At 43.5% G+C, this 17,368-nt stretch overlaps 1 protein-coding gene across 2 annotated transcripts in view; it reads left to right on the top strand.

The window, feature by feature from the left end:
- The window catches only part of MCTP2 (multiple C2 and transmembrane domain containing 2), a 329,446-nt gene that overhangs the window by 298,103 nt on the left and 13,975 nt on the right, over nt 1–17,368 (top strand). For both annotated transcript variants that reach the window (XM_040342357.1, XM_040342356.1), the window contains exon 20: nt 11,768–11,877. In XM_040342357.1, the coding sequence (XP_040198291.1) occupies nt 11,768–11,877 (110 nt within the window). The remainder of the gene's footprint in view (nt 1–11,767; nt 11,878–17,368) is intronic.

The raw sequence follows: 17,368 nt of genomic DNA, 5'->3' as shown, positions 1-17,368 counted from the left end.
AGACCTGAATGGAGGCAAATGACATGCCCCCCCCCACACAATCTCATAGTGAAACTTGCACAGCTGAGGCATTCCATCACCTGTTGTGTTCTAGGGGGGAGTCCCCTAGGATCGCTTGGTGCTGGTGTTCTGACAAGATGGGACCCCCGTCGGATAATGCCTGAGCTGTGCTCCGCAGGAGCAGCGCATGTGCAAACGGAGCAGCCGAAAATTGCCGAAGATGAACAGCTGTTCATCAGCTGTAGTCGGTGCCTGCGCAATACGCTGCCGCATGCTCCTGATGCTCGGGGAGGGTTATTCATTGAACACAACAAGGGGCGGATGCATATAGAAGAGGCCACGTGATGGGCAGAGCTCATAAGCACTGCTCAATAATACACCTGCCCCTTTGCGAAAAAGCACTGCCCATCATGCGGCCTCTTCCCCTTGATGTGTTCAATGTATAACCATATATCTTCCCCTCGGAGAATAGCATCCGCCCCTTGTATTATGCCCCTTGTATTATGCCCAGGGCCGTTCGAAGACATTTGGGGGCCCCAAGCAAAAAAAAAATTGACATTTCGAGTTGAGAAGCGGGGGGGGGGGGGGTTTGTCTTACCTCTATCCTCCGCCCCGCCTCACACGCCGGCATATGTTGGTGTCCGCACAGGGGCCCCAGCAGGGAGGGCCCGTGCCGCATCGCTGCGTCCTCCTGCAGTCCGGTCGGCCGTGTACCATAACCGCGCGGTACAGGAGTTTCAGTTTGCTGTTCCCGGGGCCGGACTGAGAGGAAGTGAACACTCCTGTTAGTGTGCACTTCCTGTTAGTCCGGCCGGGAACAGGAACCTGATTCTCCTGTTCCCGCGCGGTTATGGTACACCGGACTGCAGGAGGACGCAGCGGTGCGGCAAGGGCCCTCGTTGCTGGGGCCCCTGGCCAGCTCGGGGGCCCCAGGCAAATGCCTCCTTTGACTGTCGGGTTCCGACGGGCCTGGAATCCTTGTATTATGCCCCTTGTATTATGCCCCTTGTTGTATTCAATGAATAACCCACCCGAGCATCAAGAGCGAGCGGCGCGTTGATTGCGCATGCGCCTTGTACATGTGATAAAGGCTATTCGTCCTCTGAGATTTTCGGCGGCCCGGTTTACGCATGCGCATTCCAGCCTGGGCATTATCTGACGGGGGACCCATATCGACAGGACACCGGCATAGACTGTCATAAGTGACTCATGCAAATGGCAGAGGAATGAAAAAGCAGACAGAAATCACACTGGGTGCTTTTTACAGAAGAAGGTACAGACTATAGAAGGATATGCCTTGTTCATTTTTCAGTGCAGAGGTTTACAACCACTTTAAAATAAAGTTCTAGCATGTAGAATGCAGTCTCCAACATTGGGTGAATTGTGATATAGTAATGTACTATTTCACATCCTTCTCTTTTCCTCCATGATAGTTGCACTGTCATGCCATTCATAGCAGATTTTTATAGCACAGGATCAGCCCCCGTTTGACTTCTACTTCCCCCAGATGGAAGACACTCTGCTGGATTCTTTCTACAGCGTTCTGTTAGAGAGAATAGTTCAGAGTGTATCATGTCAAAAGCAAAGATCTCTTTGGTCTGCGAAACGATGGAATAATGACCTCATGATTTTGTTCCACTGAAAGGACGCAGCACAAGAACCTCACTGTTGGACATCTGCTCGCTGAAATGATATGCAAAATGTAACTTCAAGATGTTAACGAATTCCGAACCCTCTTAGGAAAACAGACTGTTCACGGAGTTGAAAGGTTTTTTGCCTTCTTGAATGCCTTGACCCATTTTGTAAGCATTTTGATTGAAAGAATGGAGGCAAATACTAAGCATGCAGATCCGTATTTTACTATTCCAATATTGCAGTGCAGCGGGCATCGTCCAGGGCATGATATCTTTTGTTATTTTGTCATAGATTGCATAGAGAAATGTAAACAGTCATAATTAAATTTCACCATTGTATGTTAAATTTCCTTTTTAGACTGTGTCTTAATAAATTAACATCCTGTCAGCATTTTGGCATTTTCCAGATACACGGTGTTATGAAAAGCCTGTTCGGAGCATCTGTTTCCTTTCTTATAGATCACTATATGTATTGTCCTATACGCTATTTTGTAACGATGACGCAACAGACAAAGTATTTACACTGTGCAGTGTTCGGTTGAAAAGTTAATGCAAATACATTGCCTATTTCGGATCTTCAGAGCAAATTAATACCGTATTGTGAAAAAACATGTTATGGTGATGGCAGGCTGTCTGTTAGCACTTTTGTCACTTTGAATAAGTCGCTTGTATGTCGATTTAGACCTCATTCAGATGGGGCCTGATACCCTCTTTATCCACCAGATTCTGTGTGCAGGTAGCCTATCTATTTTGGTTGAGACACTGTGGCCCGGATTCAGACAGATGAGCGCATCTTTCTGCGGGCGTAACGTATTTCCGATACGTTACGCCGCTGTAACTTTGGGCGCAAGTTCCGTATGCAGAAAGAACTTGCGCCCTTAGTTACGGCGGCGTAACGTATGTGTGGTGGCGTAAGCCTGCCTAATTCAAATGGGGATGTTGTGGGCGTGTATTATTTAAATTTAGGATGACCCCGCGTTTTTGAAGTTTTTTTTGAACGGGGCATGCGCCTTTTCGTGAAATATCCCAGTGTGCATTGCTCCAAAGTACGCCGCAAGGACGTATTGGATTCGACGTGAACGTAAATTACGTCCAGCCCTATTCGCGAACGACTTACGCAAACGACGTAAAAATTTCAAAACTCGGCGCGGGAACGACGGCCATACTTGACATTAGCTACGCCTCATATAGCAGGGGTAACTATACGCCGAAAAAAGCCCAACGTAAACGACGTAAAGAAATGCGCCGGCGGACGTACATTTCTGAATCGCCGTAAATACCTAATTGGCATATTTCTCGCGTAACTATGCGGAAGCGCCACCTAGCGGCCAGCGTGATTATGAAGCCTAAGACACTTACACCAGTCGAATCTTGGGGATATCTATGCGTAACTGATTCTCTGAATCAGGCGCATAGATACGACGGTCCACACTCAGAGATACAATGGCGTATCAGGAGATACGCTGTCGTATCTTGTATCTGAATCCGGGCCAGTGGCTGGACCAACACAGCTACTGATCCCAATTTGACAGCCGTGTGGGTGAGCAACCATGAACAGTCTGTATGGCTGTCAAATTGAGACCAGTGTCTGTATGTGTGCAGCCCATCTAGGCATTTTTTTTTCTGTTGTGAATATTTTAAAGCAGCCCTTCTTAACCAGGATGCCATGGAGCCCTGGCGTTCCTCTGGAGCAGCCATTTTCAACCAGGGTTCCATGAAAGCCAAGAGCTCGTATAGAGCAGCCATTCTCAACCAGGGTTCCATGAAAGCCAAGAGCTCCTCTAGAGCAGCCATTCTCAACCAGCGTTCCAAGGAACCCTACAGTTCATCTAGAGCAGTTTTTTTCAACTCCAGTCCTCAAGGCACACCAACAGGTCATGTTTTCAGGCTTTCCATTATTTTGAACAGGTGATTTGATCAGTTTCACTGCCTTAGTAATCACCACAGTCGTTTCATCTAAAGGAAATCCTGAAAACATGACCTGTTGGTGTGCCTTGAGGATTGGAGTTGAAAAACACTGCTCTAGAGCAGGGGTGTCAACCTCATTTTCATCATGGGCCGCATTATGATTGCCCTCATAAGGCCCAGTTGTATTTGCAAGATTAGATGTCCAGCGCATCGCCTCCCCTTTACATTAGATGTCAAGAACCTCCCCACCATTAGACATTGAGTACCCCACTCTCCCTTACATCACAGTGCACCCCCTTTCCTTATGCTGCTGATGGGAAGAACCTGGATGCATTGCTTGAAAGCAGAAAGTAAGGGTTTGGAGCAGTACCAGAAGACTGCTGGAGCTCTCCTGCAGCACATGAAATGGCCTGGGGGGCTGGATTCGGTCCACAGGCCTTGTATTTGACACCTGTGCTCTAGAACAGTGGTCATCAACCCTGTCCTCAGGGCCCGCTAACAGGCCAGATTTAAGTATTGCCTTGGGGAGATGCAGACTAGAATACTGCAATCACTGAGCAGCAAATTATATCACCTGTGATGTATTTCAGTTATCTTGCAAACCTGGCCTGTTAGTGGGCCCTGTTGACAGGGTTGATGACCACTGCTCTAGAGCATACATTTTCAACCAGGGAACCCTAGAGTTCCTCTAGAGCAGCCGTTCTCAACCAGGATGCCATGAAGCCGTAGAGTTTCTCTACAGCAGCCATTCGGAAACCAAGATGCCATGGAACCCTAGAGTTCCTCTATAGCAGCTATTCTCAACCAGGCTTCCATGGAACCCTAAAGTTCCTTCAGAGGTTCCTAGGGATCCCCTTGCAATCGCCCATAGACGCCGATTGTATGCCTCGCCCCCCCCCCCCCCCCCCGCGGCGGCTGCGTCATAGGATTTGATTGACAGCACCGGGAGCCAATGGCTGCGCTGCTATCGATCTATCCAATGAAGAGCTGATCAGACATGGGAAGAAAAACGCGGAATTGCGCCCACGGAAATAAGGGGCTCAGGTAAGTAAAACTGGGGCTGGGGGGGGGGGCGGTGTCTACAAGGTGTTTTTTCACCTTAATGCATAGGACCCCTTTAACTGCAATGTAGAATGCATGAAGGGACAAGATATGGCCATGCATTACAGAAGGGGTGCCTTGAACAGAATTACAAGTCCATTAGTTGGTTTTAACCCCTTCCCGACCGCCGCCTGTACATATACGTCGGCAGAATGGCACGTACAGGCACATTGGCGTACCTGTACGTCCCTGCCTAGACGTGGGTGGGGGGTCCGATCGGGACCCCCCCCGCGACTTGCGGCGGTCGGGTCCCCTCGGGGAGCGATCCGGGACGACGGCGCGGCTATTTGTTTATAGCCGCTCCGTCGCGATCGCTCCCCGGAGCTGAAGAACGGGGAGAGCCGTGTGTAAACACGGCTTCCCCGTGCTTCACTGTGTCGGCGCATCGATCGCGTCATTCCCTTTATAGGGAAGACACGATCAATGACGTCATTACTACAGCCACACCCCCCTACTGTTGTAAACACACACACAGTGTACACCAAATCCTACAGCGCCACCTGTGGTTAACTCCCAAACTGCAACTGTCATTTTCACAATAAAGAATGCAATTTAAATGCATTTTTTGCTGTGAAAATGACAAAAATCCCAAAAATGTGTAAAAATTGTCCGAAGTGTCCGCCATAATGTCGCAGTCACGAAAAAAATCGCTGATCGCCGCCATTAGTAGTAAAAAAAAAAAAAATAATAAAAATGCAATAAAACTATCCCCTATTTTGTAAACGCTATAAATTTTGCGCAAACCAATCGATAAACGCTTATTGCGATTTTTTTTACCAAAAATAGGTACAAGAATACGTATCGGCCTAAACTGAGGAAAAAAAAAAATTTTATATATGTTTTTGGGGGATATTTATTATAGCAAAAAGTAAAAAATATTGCATTTTTTTCAAAATTGTCGCTCTATTTTTGTTTATATCGCAAAAAATAAAAACCGCCGAGGTGATCAAATACCACCAAAAGAAAGCTCTATTTGTGGGAAAAAAAGGACCCCAATTTTGTTTGGGAGCCACGTCGCACGACCGCGCAATTGTCTGTTAAAGCGACGCAGTCCCAAACTGTAAAAACACCTTGGGTCTTTGGGCAGCAATATGGTCCGGGGCTTAAGTGGTTAAAAAAAAAGTCCATCTGTATGCATTTCATATTTATTCAGTCCAGCTTTACGTCACAAGAGAAGAGAACACACATACAAAATCTTTTATTTCATAATGTCCCATTTCTTTTTATAAGTCATCGTTATTTCATTTTTGATTTTTATGCCTCAGCAGCAAAACAAACACTTGTACTTTAGGTTTCTAAACCAAGTGCTTTTCTCTTTATGTTTAAAAATGAGAAAAATCCACATGGACGCTCTTGTGTTGCTCAGATTGAATCCTTCCTGCTCTTCCCGAGCAGCTTGATAGTTACAGCAGAAGTAATGTTGTGCTTGTTAAACTGTGTTATCACCACATTTCTTGGTTCAATCTGAAATGTGTAAATAAAGTCAGCAGGATGTCGATGGCACTGCCAGATGATGTCTCCATGCTGCAGCATGAGTAGGCTTGTCTTGGCTGCTCAGACTTTGTCAGTCGAAGGAATAATACGGTGTGAGTTTGGCCATATAATCGATCAGCTCTGCTGTGGTTCCTGTGCGCATGTAAGATTATATTTTATTAGCTAGATTCAGATGGCTTTACGCCAGCGTATCAGTAGATACACCGTCGTAACTCTGAATCTACGCCGCCCTAAATTTAAGCGTATTCTGAAAACCAGATACGCTTAAATTAGGCTAAGATACGAGCGGCGAAAGTCTCCTACGCCGTCGTATCTTAGGGTGCATATTTACGCTGGCCGCTAGGTGGCGCTTCCGTTGAGTTCGGCGTAGAATATGTAAATGACTAGATACGCCTATTCAGAAACGTACGTGCGCCCGGCGCATTTTTTTACGCCGTTTACGTACAGCTTTTTCCGGCGTAAAGTTAGTCGAACAAATAGCTGGCCTAGTCAATGTTAAGTATGGCCGTCGTTCCCGCGTCGAAATTTGGAAATTTTACGCCGTTTGCGTAAGTCGTCCGTGAATGGGGCTGGACGTAATTTACGCTCACGTCGAAACCAATACGCCCTTGCGGCGTACTTTGGAGCAATGCACACTGGGATATGTCCACGGACGGCGCATGCGCCGTTCGTAAAAAAACGTCAATCACGTCGGGTCACCAATCATTTACATAAAACACGCCCCCTCATCCTCATTTGAATTAGGCGCGCTTAAACCGGCCCAATTTACGCTACGCCGCCGTAACTTAGGAGGCAAGTGCTTTGTGAATACAGCACTTGCCTCTCTGACTTACGGCGTAGCGTAAATATGATACGCTATGCCGCCTGAAAGATGCGCCACCCTACCTGAATCTAGCTATATGACTTTTTTAAGTAAATGGACATCATGGCTTCTTATTTCTGCAAGAGAAACCTAAATCGTTATCACAAAGGATATGTAGAGTAAGCAACATATTGGCTGCTTAAGCTTTGTCAGTGGAAAGAATGATACAGGGTGAATTTAGTCCTATAATGGCTTAGCTGTGGTTCTTCCAAGTGCGTGTAGAAGAAATTATATATGTATATCGTGTTTATATAATTATTATGATACTATATGTAGCGCTACCCCCTCAGGAGCCGCTGGTTGTTTTTGGGATGGGCTGATTAAGTTACCTCAAATCGTTGTCTAGGGTGATAGCAGTAAGTAGAGCAGTAAACGAATGTCCAATCAGCAAGATAGGTTTTCTGAATGCTTTATTTCTCGGCCCAACACGACCAACATCAACATGAGGTAGGACAGGAAAGGTTGATGAAGTGAGAGAACCTTGCAGTATCAGGCCTGCTTTCAGTAGTAGTAGATACAGTTCGTCACCACTCCAGCGAGAGTGGGGGAAGTGCCCCCGGACAGACCCCTGCCACAGGCCTGGCAGCCAAAGTGTCACTTTAAGGATGCTGGGAGGAGCAGGTCTCTGCCACAGACCTGGCTCTGATGGAGTCTCTGCCACAGGCCTAGAACTTGGATGAGCTAAATGGCTGAGCTTATCCTCCCAGTAAATTTTCGCTAGGGTCACCGGTTGACAATGGAAGTGTACCTGTCAATGTCCCGGTCACCAGATCCCCGATGGTTCGTTCAAGCCCTTTTGGACAACCTGCCTCCTGGTTCTCCTCAAGCTGACCCCCCACTAAACGGCATACAGCCTGGGATCTCCTCAGTAGAAAGGGGGACCCAGTCAGTCACTGGTGCCCCTCTGTGGCATCAGTTGCTCCAGGCCAAGAGGGCCCAGAGTCAGGAACTCCACGTTGCGCGTGACCCCAGGCCAAGTAGGCCATAGTGGTGGGGCCCGCGATGTGCGCACACCCTAAAGGTGTGTGCCGCACCTGGAACCAGGAACCCGCGAAGAACCAAGAACAACGGCCTACGCCACAGAAATACTCCTCCCCAGCATGCCCCGCGAGGGAAAACCCCTCTAATTGACTGCTGAAGAAAAGCGGCTCCACCTGGACCTCTCTGGTGCCACCTGCCGCCCAGGGATGGCACCACATCCCTAGAACGCAGTCTAGCACACAGAACAATCCAGATTTGGCGACAGCCAAATTTGACATAATTCTGAATGAGAGCAAACTATCTCTCTCATTCCCCACTAACTTTAGCGTAGCGCCTTTACTGAAAGTAAGGGGGCGCTACATATATATACCATCAACAGTTTGCCAAGCACTTTACAAGATGGGGGCAGGCAGTACAGTTACAATACAATTCAATGCAGGAGGAAACAGAGGGCCCTGCTCATTGGAGCTTAAATCTAAGATTTATAATATATATCTCTATCCAGATATATATATATATACACATACATAGATCGAGATATCTATCTATCTATCTATCTATCTATCTATATATGAGAGAGAGATAGATAGATGAGAGAGAGAGAAATATCTATATCTGTCTATATATATATATATATACATACACACACGCACACACATATTATATATATATATATATATATATATATATATATATATATATCTATTGAGATAGATAGATAGATATCTCAATAGAGATATATATTATAAATTTAAGATTTAATATATATATATATATATATATATATATGTGTGTGTGTGTGTGTGTGTGTGTGTATATATATATATATATATATATATATATATATATATATATATATATATATATATATATATATATACACACATACACACACACATATATATATATATATATATATATATATATATATATATATATTAAATCTTAAATTTATAATATATATCTCTATTGAGATATCTATCTATCTATCTATCTATCTCAATAGAGATATATATATATATATATATATATATATATATATATATATATAAAATATGTGTGTGTGTATGTATATATATATATATATATATATATATATAGACAGATATAGATATTTCTCTCTCTCTCTTTCCCTCTCTTATCTATCTATCTCTCTCTGATAGATAGATAGATAGATAGATAGATAGATAGATAGATAGATAGATAGATAGATAGATAGATAGATAGATAGATAGATAGATAGATAGACAGATAGATAGATAGATAGATAGATAGATAGATAGATAGATAGATAGATAGACACAGTATCTCACAAAAGTGAGCACACCCCTCACATTTTTGTAAATATTTTATTATATCTCTTCATGGGACAATACTGAAGAAATTACACTTTGCTATAATGTGTAAAGTAGTGAGTATACAGCTTGTATAACAATGTAAATTTTCTTTTTTAAAGGAACTTGCTCAAATATGCATCATCACAGAGTGACACTGTGAATGCATCAATATAAGTGTGCCAACGTCCCGGTATAGTGAAAATGGAAACTAATCTAAACTAGAAAAAATTTACTTTTGGCGGCACCCATATGGACCCATGTTCAAGGATACACACCCTATATATATTTCTATTGTTTGATGTTTATGTATTCTCATGTTTTGAGCGTACTTGCATTATTATAACATTTTGGAAGTGTTATTGGAATACTTTTGCCGGGTTCCTATGCTGATGAATATTGTATTATGAGTTAAACTTTTTTATATACAGATTTCTACAATAAATTTCTATAGATTTTTATATTTATTATTTGTGTCCCGCCAAAAGTCAATTTTTTCTAGTTTAGCTTAGTTTCCATTTTCAATGTAAATTTTCTGTCCCCTCAAAATAACTCAACACAGCCATTCATGTCTAAACCACTGGCAACAAAAGTGAATTCACCCAAATTGTCCAAATTGGGCCCAAAGTGTCAATATTTTGTGCGGCCACCATTGTTTTCCAGCACTGCCTTAACCCTCTTGGGCATGGAGTTCACCAGAGCTTCACAGGTCGCCACTGGAGTCCTCTTCCACTCCTCCATGACGACGACATGGAACTGGTGGATGTTGCGCTCCTACACCTTCCGTTTCAGGAATCTCCACAGATGCTCAATGAGGTTTAGGTCTGTAGACATGCTTGGCCAGTCCATCACCTTTACCCTCAGCTTCTTTAGCAAGGCAGTGGCCATCTTAGAGATGTATTTGAGGTCGTTATGTTGGAATTCTCCCCTGTGGCCTGATCTCTGAAGGGAGGGGATCATGCTTGGCTTCAGTATCTCACAGTATATGTTGGCATTCATGGTTCCCTCAATGAACTGTAGCTCCCCAGTGCCGCCAGCCCCAGACCATGACACTCCCACAACCATGCTTGATTGTAGACAAGACACACGTGTCTTTGTACTCCTCACCTGGTTGCCACCACACACGCTTGACACCATCTGGACCAAATAAGTTTATCTTTGTCTTCTCAGGACAACAGGACATGGTTCCATGCCTTTTGTCTGCTTGTCTTCAGCAAACTGTTTGCGGGCTTTCTTGTGCATTATCTTTAGAAGAGGCTTCTTTCTGGGACAACAGCCATGCAGACCGATTTGATGCAGTGTTCGGCGTATGGTCTGAGCACTGACAGGCTGCCCCCTCCACCCCTTTAACATCTGCAGCAGTGCTGGCAGCACTCATATGTCTATTTTACAAACCAACCTCTGGATATGACGCTGAGCATGTGCACTCAACTTTGGTCAACCATGGCGAAGCCTGCTCTGAGTGGAACATGTCATGTTAAACTGCTGTATGGTCTTGGCCACTGTGCTGCAGCTCAGTTTCAGGGTCTTGGCAACTTTCTTATAGTCTAGACCATCTTTATGTAGAGCAACAATTCTTTTTTTCAGATACTTCAGTTCTTTGCCATGAGGTGCCATGTTGAAATTCCAGTGACCACCATGAGAGAGTGAGAGCGATAACACCAAATTTAACACACCTGAGACCTTGTAACACTAACAAGTCACATGACACCGGGAAGGAAAAATGGCTAATTGGGCCGAAATTTGGACATTTTCACTTAAGGGTGTACTCACTTTTGTTGCCAGCAGTTTTAGACATGAATGGCTGTGTTGAGTTATTTTGAGGGGACAGCAAATTTACACTGTTATACAAGCGGTACACTCACTACTTTACATTGTAGCAAAGTGTCATTTCTTCAGTGTTGTCACATGAAAAGATATAATAAAATATTTACAGAAATGTGAGGGGTGTACTCACTTTTGTGAGATACTGTGTTTGTATGTGTGCATGTATCTATAGATAGATAGATAGATAGATAGATAGATAGATAGATATATGGAGAGAGAGATAGATAGATGGAGAGAGAGATGGATATATATGTATATATTGTGTATTAATATTTTTATTATTTTTTATTATTCTTGCAAGAAAAATCGAATTCATTATCCATAAATATATGTAGAGTAAATAAAGATAAAAAGAACAATCACTTGCTGTGGGCCCAGTAGGCAGGTGAAGATAAAAAAAAAAATCAGAATCTAACCACTATAGTACCCAAGAGATATAACACAATGGTGGTTGTTTGAAACTGCGAGTGTCTCTCAGAAACTGAAAGAGCAGTTTTAATTGGCCTGACCCTTCACAGTAGCTGGCGTATCTGGTATACCTAACAGTTATTTTGTAGCATTGTTTATTATGTGCTGTTTGTACAACTGTAACTTTTTTCTGTGCTCTTGTTTTTTATTTTTTGTAGGAGTCTGAGAGAAAGAGCATCAGGGACCGAATTCAGATGGTACAAGACATCGTTATCACAGTTCAGAATATTTTAGAAGAGATTGCGTGCTTTGGCGAGCGAATCAAAAAGTAAGTTTTAACTCCTCTAAATGTGGTGGGTCCAATATGAAGTCTGTATCAAAAGTAATGCAAAAGTTGACATAACATATTTAATAACTTACATGGGTCATTCAAATATTACGTAAAGTAAAAAAATGATGTGACGTCACCTCCTAGTGAAGTGATGATGCCATTACGGTGAAATGCATAGAGGTCAAGTCACTGCTTGCCGTTTTGAGTAGAAGGTCAAGAGTCCAGGGGCCAGATTCACAGTGGACTTACGACGGCGTATCTCCATGTACGCCATCATAAGTCCGAATGTGAGCCGTCGTATCTATGCGCCTGATTCTTAGAATCAGTTGCGCAAAGATTTGGCCAAGATACGAGCGGCGTAAGTCTCCTACGCCGTCGAATCATGGGTGTATATTTATGCTGGTCGCAAGGGGCGTTTCCGTAGATTTACTTGTCGAATATGTAAATTAGGTAGATACGCCGATTCACGAACGTACTTGCGCCCGCTATGCCGTTTACGTTAGGCTTACGTCCAACGTAAAGTTACCCCTGCTATATGAGGTGCAGCCAATGCAAAGTATGGACGTCGGCAAGCGTATCTTTTTACGTCGTTTGCATAAGTCGTACGTGAATGGGGCTGGGCGTAGGTTACGTTCACGTCGAAAGCATTGACTATTTGCGAAGTGATTTTGAGCATGCGCACTGGGATACGTCCACGGACGGCGCATGCGCCGTTCGTTAGGCGCGTCATTTACGTGGGGTCACGAATAATTTACATACAACACGCCCCCTACCAGCCTATTTTGAATTAGGCGGGCTTACGCCGGCCAATTTACGCTACGCCACCGCAACTTACGGAGCAAGTGCTTTGTGAATACTGCACTTGCCTGTCCAAGTTGCGGAGGCGTAGCGTAAATAGGATACGCTACGCCTGCACAAAGATACGGCCAGATACGTGAATCTGGCCCCAGGTTCCTATCTTCTTGATAGCTTAGAAAAGCGTTGTGAAGAATGTAAAGATGGACTTTGGCTTGGTATTAGGGCAGATGGAGTTTTTATCGGTCATATATACAAACAAGTGGATATGGTGGACAAAAAAAGGATCTCTATTAGACATGTGCACAGAATTTTTTTTTGGTTTTTTTTTGTTCCGTTTCGTATCGTTCCGTAGGTTCGTTCCCGTTCGTTTTTCGTAAGACACCCGTTTTCCTGTTCGTTCCCGTTCGTTTTTCGTACGACGCGATTTTTTCGTATTTCGATCGTTTCGTATTTTGGTTACTGTTTTATTTTCGTACATGCGGGATGGTTCGTTATTCTGTTTAATTCATGTTCGTTACTTGTTAGACAATAATTTTTGTGAATTTTCATCATTTTGTACTTTCGTAAATATATCGCGGGATTCGCGGCACTTTCAACACGCGGCTCATCCATATTAACTATTGTTAAGCCCCATACACTTGGTCAGACTTTTTTAACAACAAACATAAAAACGATCATTTTACCGAACGTTCGTTCGTTTTTAAACTCCATCAGAAAACCATTTTTGGGTTCCAGGTTCAAAAGTCTGGCCAACTGATCTCCCTTCAGACGAAAATCCACAGAAAAGTTTATTTGGCTTTACTGTACTACTGTACTCAGCACAAAAGAGAAGCTGCTTCACTAACTACACTCACTGCCCATTCAAAAAAACGAAAATTACATCTTATAACAAAAGATTTGCATTCTGTATTTTGAAACCAAATTACGAACAGAAAAAAGGACTTCAGAATACAGAATACAAATCTTTTGTTATAAGATGTCATGTGAACATACAAACAGAAAAAGGATTCAAACAAAATACAGAATGAAAATCTTTTGTTAGATGTCATATGAACATACGACTGAAAATCAAAATACAAACAGAACAAGGATTCAAACAAAATACAGAATGCAAGTCTTTTGTTATAGATGTCATTTTCGTTCTTTTGCCGTTTTCGTTTTGTCGTATTTTCGTCGGATCGTTCGTTCGTATTTGCGGTTGTTCGTTATGCGGCTCATTCGTAATCCCGTAGTTTTCGTATTTTGGTGCTTTAATTTTTTCGTATGTACACATTATTCTTCGGGTACGAAAATGAACATTTTCGTATGAAAATAACATTCGTACGAACGGGAATTCACATATCTAATCTCTTTGAAAAAACAACTTCTGCACTTTTTAGGATACATTAATTATAGGTTGCAAAGTCTGGCACAATCAAAGCAAGTTAATTATTAAGTTAATAATTACAAGTTGGAAATTGTTAATGGGTGAAATGTTTCTAAATAGGCGGATCCTACGATTGTTGCTCTCGGATTGACATGCTAGAAATAACTACCACTTCTTCCACTAAATTTCAAATACATTTTAGTGTATTAAATATCACTCTACTAGATACTTAATGACACCTTTGTGTGGCTGACTTTTTCCCTTTTGTTTAGGCTTTGTGCCCTGCTTGTCGGAGCATTTTTATTAAGTGGTTCTAAAGTCATTCAAGGAAAAATACTTTGCAACCTTTTTAAACTCCCCAGGAGCCTGGCTGAACTCCCTCCTGATTACACAGTACGTCTCCTGTTCAGCATGCATCTCTAGCAAGGCAGTTTATTTTGAGTAAAGTGTTGTGCCGTGGGGCTTCAAATGAGAGAGCCACTGTGAAGCAGCAAGTACAGTACAGAACACTTAAATGGTTGTGGGAGGTGGACCAGCAACTAGAAACCGCATGAGCTCTGGAGCACCTGCTGACAATCTACAGACTGCGATGTTTATAGGTGGTAGTGTGTTCACAGCGAATTGAGAAACACACACACACAAGCGTGCTCTATATGTGTTCCATTTTTTGCATGTACAGTTTGTTAAATTTGCGATACTTCATGCAGAGCGCTTGGAAAAATACGTCTTAGGGTGACCATAAGCCACTCAATAACAGCAAGTATTCTGGCAGGTTAAAGAGTTATTTGTGATAATCATAGATTGACAGTATTAATTAAACAACGTTTATAAAGTAAGAACAGACTTTCAAGTATTGGCAGTATTCCACTCACACCTATTTGATGATATTTTCCCAATATTGCATTTTTCGCCATAGAATAAGGAGAACACATTTATTACACATGCACCACAGTGAGTTATTGACTGGGTTAGGAACTAAGGTTTTAGGGCAGTGGTTCTTAACCTGGGTTCGATCGAACCCCAGGGGTTCGGTGAGTGAGTTTCGGGGGTTCGGCAGAGGTCACACAGGGCCGCCAGTACAAGGCAGGGGCTGACGGGTGTCTTGGGCGATACCATTTCGTATAGGAGGGAGGGGGGCGCAGCCGCAGGTGAAGCTCTGCCATGGCCAGCGCGGCCAGCAGCACTATACAAATTGTGTGCCGAGTGCACTCCTGCATCTGGGACCGTCACCTCCCGGCTCCCTTTCATGTCTGCTGCAGCCTGTTTACTCCCCCTATGAAGGAGTCTCTTGGTCCCTTCCAGCGTCGTGAGGTCACTCCACTCACAGCCGGAAGGGGGGGACTCGGAGCGCTGCACAGAGAGCTGTGTGTCGGCGCTGCCTGTGATGAGCTAGAGAGGCAAGGACTAGTCTCGATGAGCCTGCCTGACTAGTGGAATTTGAACCTAGCAGACTACTGAACTTGTTTAAATGTAAGTAGAACCTGTTAAGAGCATATAATTAAATGGCTGGATTGGGGGGGGGAGAGGGGAGGAGGCTGACTGAGGTGAGGTGACCAGCACTTTATTAATATAAAATGGCAGATAAAAAAAATGTTTTTGTGTTATTTTAAATGAGCCTTCTCTGACTAGCAAAAAAATATATATATATATAAATTGCAGCCTCACTATGCCATCACATGCAGCCTCTGTGCCATCAATTGTCGCCACTGTGCCATCAATTGTCGCCACTGTACTATCACATGCCAGCCTCTGTGCCATCAATTGTCACCACTGTGTCCATCACACGCAGCCACTGTGTCCATCACACGCAGCCACTGTGTCCATCACACGCAGCCACTGTGTCCATCACACGCAGCCACTGTGTCCATCACACGCAGCCACTGTGCCCATCAAACGCAGCCACTGTTTTGTGCACCTATGTATAAATATATACCTAAATATATACCCATGTTTTGAATTTGAAAAAAATCATATTTTATTTTTCCAATTAAGAAGGGTTCAGTGAATGCGCATATGAAACTGGTGGGGTTAAGTACCTCCAACAAGGTTAAGAACCACTGTTTTAGGGTCTTCAGAGGACTTACCAGAACTTCAGTTTCAATAAGAGGCCTTGCTTAACGACTGGTCATTAAAAAATGTATCTACAACTCTGACATTTTTGATGCTGTGATATATGGGATGATAGCTCCTGTGGTAGATACATTTGTACAGTGAGTACATGACAGGAACTATACAAAAAAGGTGTCCAATGCCCCCACCTATAACTGGCCATTGCAACAAATAGCATTGGAAGGCAACCTATGATATAAACGAACATAGAGGATTGTGGCGCTGTAACCAGTAAAGTAAGATATTTAGTTCCTTTTTATAGTCCTTATGTTGTTTCCGAATTAATATGGGGCATGGTAGCTAGTGCTTGGGGGTAGGGACAGGGGAGCGAATGGGAAAATTACCTGTACACAAAAATTACTTTAGTCCATACTCCAGGGCAAGTCTTCAGGGGGAAGTTGAGAGCAGACTCCAAATATGTAGAGGAAAAGAGAGAAGGCGCCTCCGGGTTAGGAACAATTACATTTTAATTAAACAACAGGTGCATTTATCCACTTACATCTTAAATGCATTAAATCTGGCACATGTCCTTAGTCTGGCCCTTTTAGTGACATCCGTCTGTAGCTTTAAACTCTAGCTGTTCCCCTTCAGCTGTCTGTGTCAGTGGAGAAGATCTTCTCGTCTGACAGGAAATCCGGATGGCCGGGGTGTTGGAACCAAAGCTTGGTGTGGGCTAGCAGGCTGGAGTTGGAGCGCAGTGTTGGGTGTGATGACATCACAGGCAGTTGCGAAGATGTTTCGGAGGTTCCGCTCCTTTATCAAGCATCCAAGCCTCAGTTCCAACACCCCCAATTCGAATTTCCTGTCAGACGAGAGGACCTTCTCCACTGACAGACAGATGCAGGAGAACAGCTAAAGTTTAAAGCTACTGACGCACTTCACTAAAATGGCCAGACTAAAGACATGTGCCGGATTTACTGTATTTAAGATGTCAGTGGATAAATGCACCTGTTTAATTCAAATTTCCTTGTTCCTAACCCGGAGGCGCCTTTTCTCTTTTCCTCTATGATGTAAACAAGGCCAATGATAAATCCAAGGAAAAATCCAAGCTCACTTACTGACCAGCCCGCGGACAACCAAATTAACCTGTCTAACAGTATGCATTAAAAACAGGGGTTTAGTCTGCACACCTTTGCAAATACGTAATGCGTAAGCTACAGAGCCCTGCCAAGGCACCCTGGTATTTGTAGTTCCTATCACTAACTCATGAGTGAC

Source organism: Rana temporaria, chromosome 3 (assembly GCF_905171775.1).
Source record: "Rana temporaria chromosome 3, aRanTem1.1, whole genome shotgun sequence".
Taxonomy (NCBI): Eukaryota; Metazoa; Chordata; class Amphibia; order Anura; family Ranidae; genus Rana; species Rana temporaria.
The sequence above is the reverse complement of the archived record's forward strand: the minus strand, read 5'-3'. Positions and strand labels throughout refer to the sequence as shown.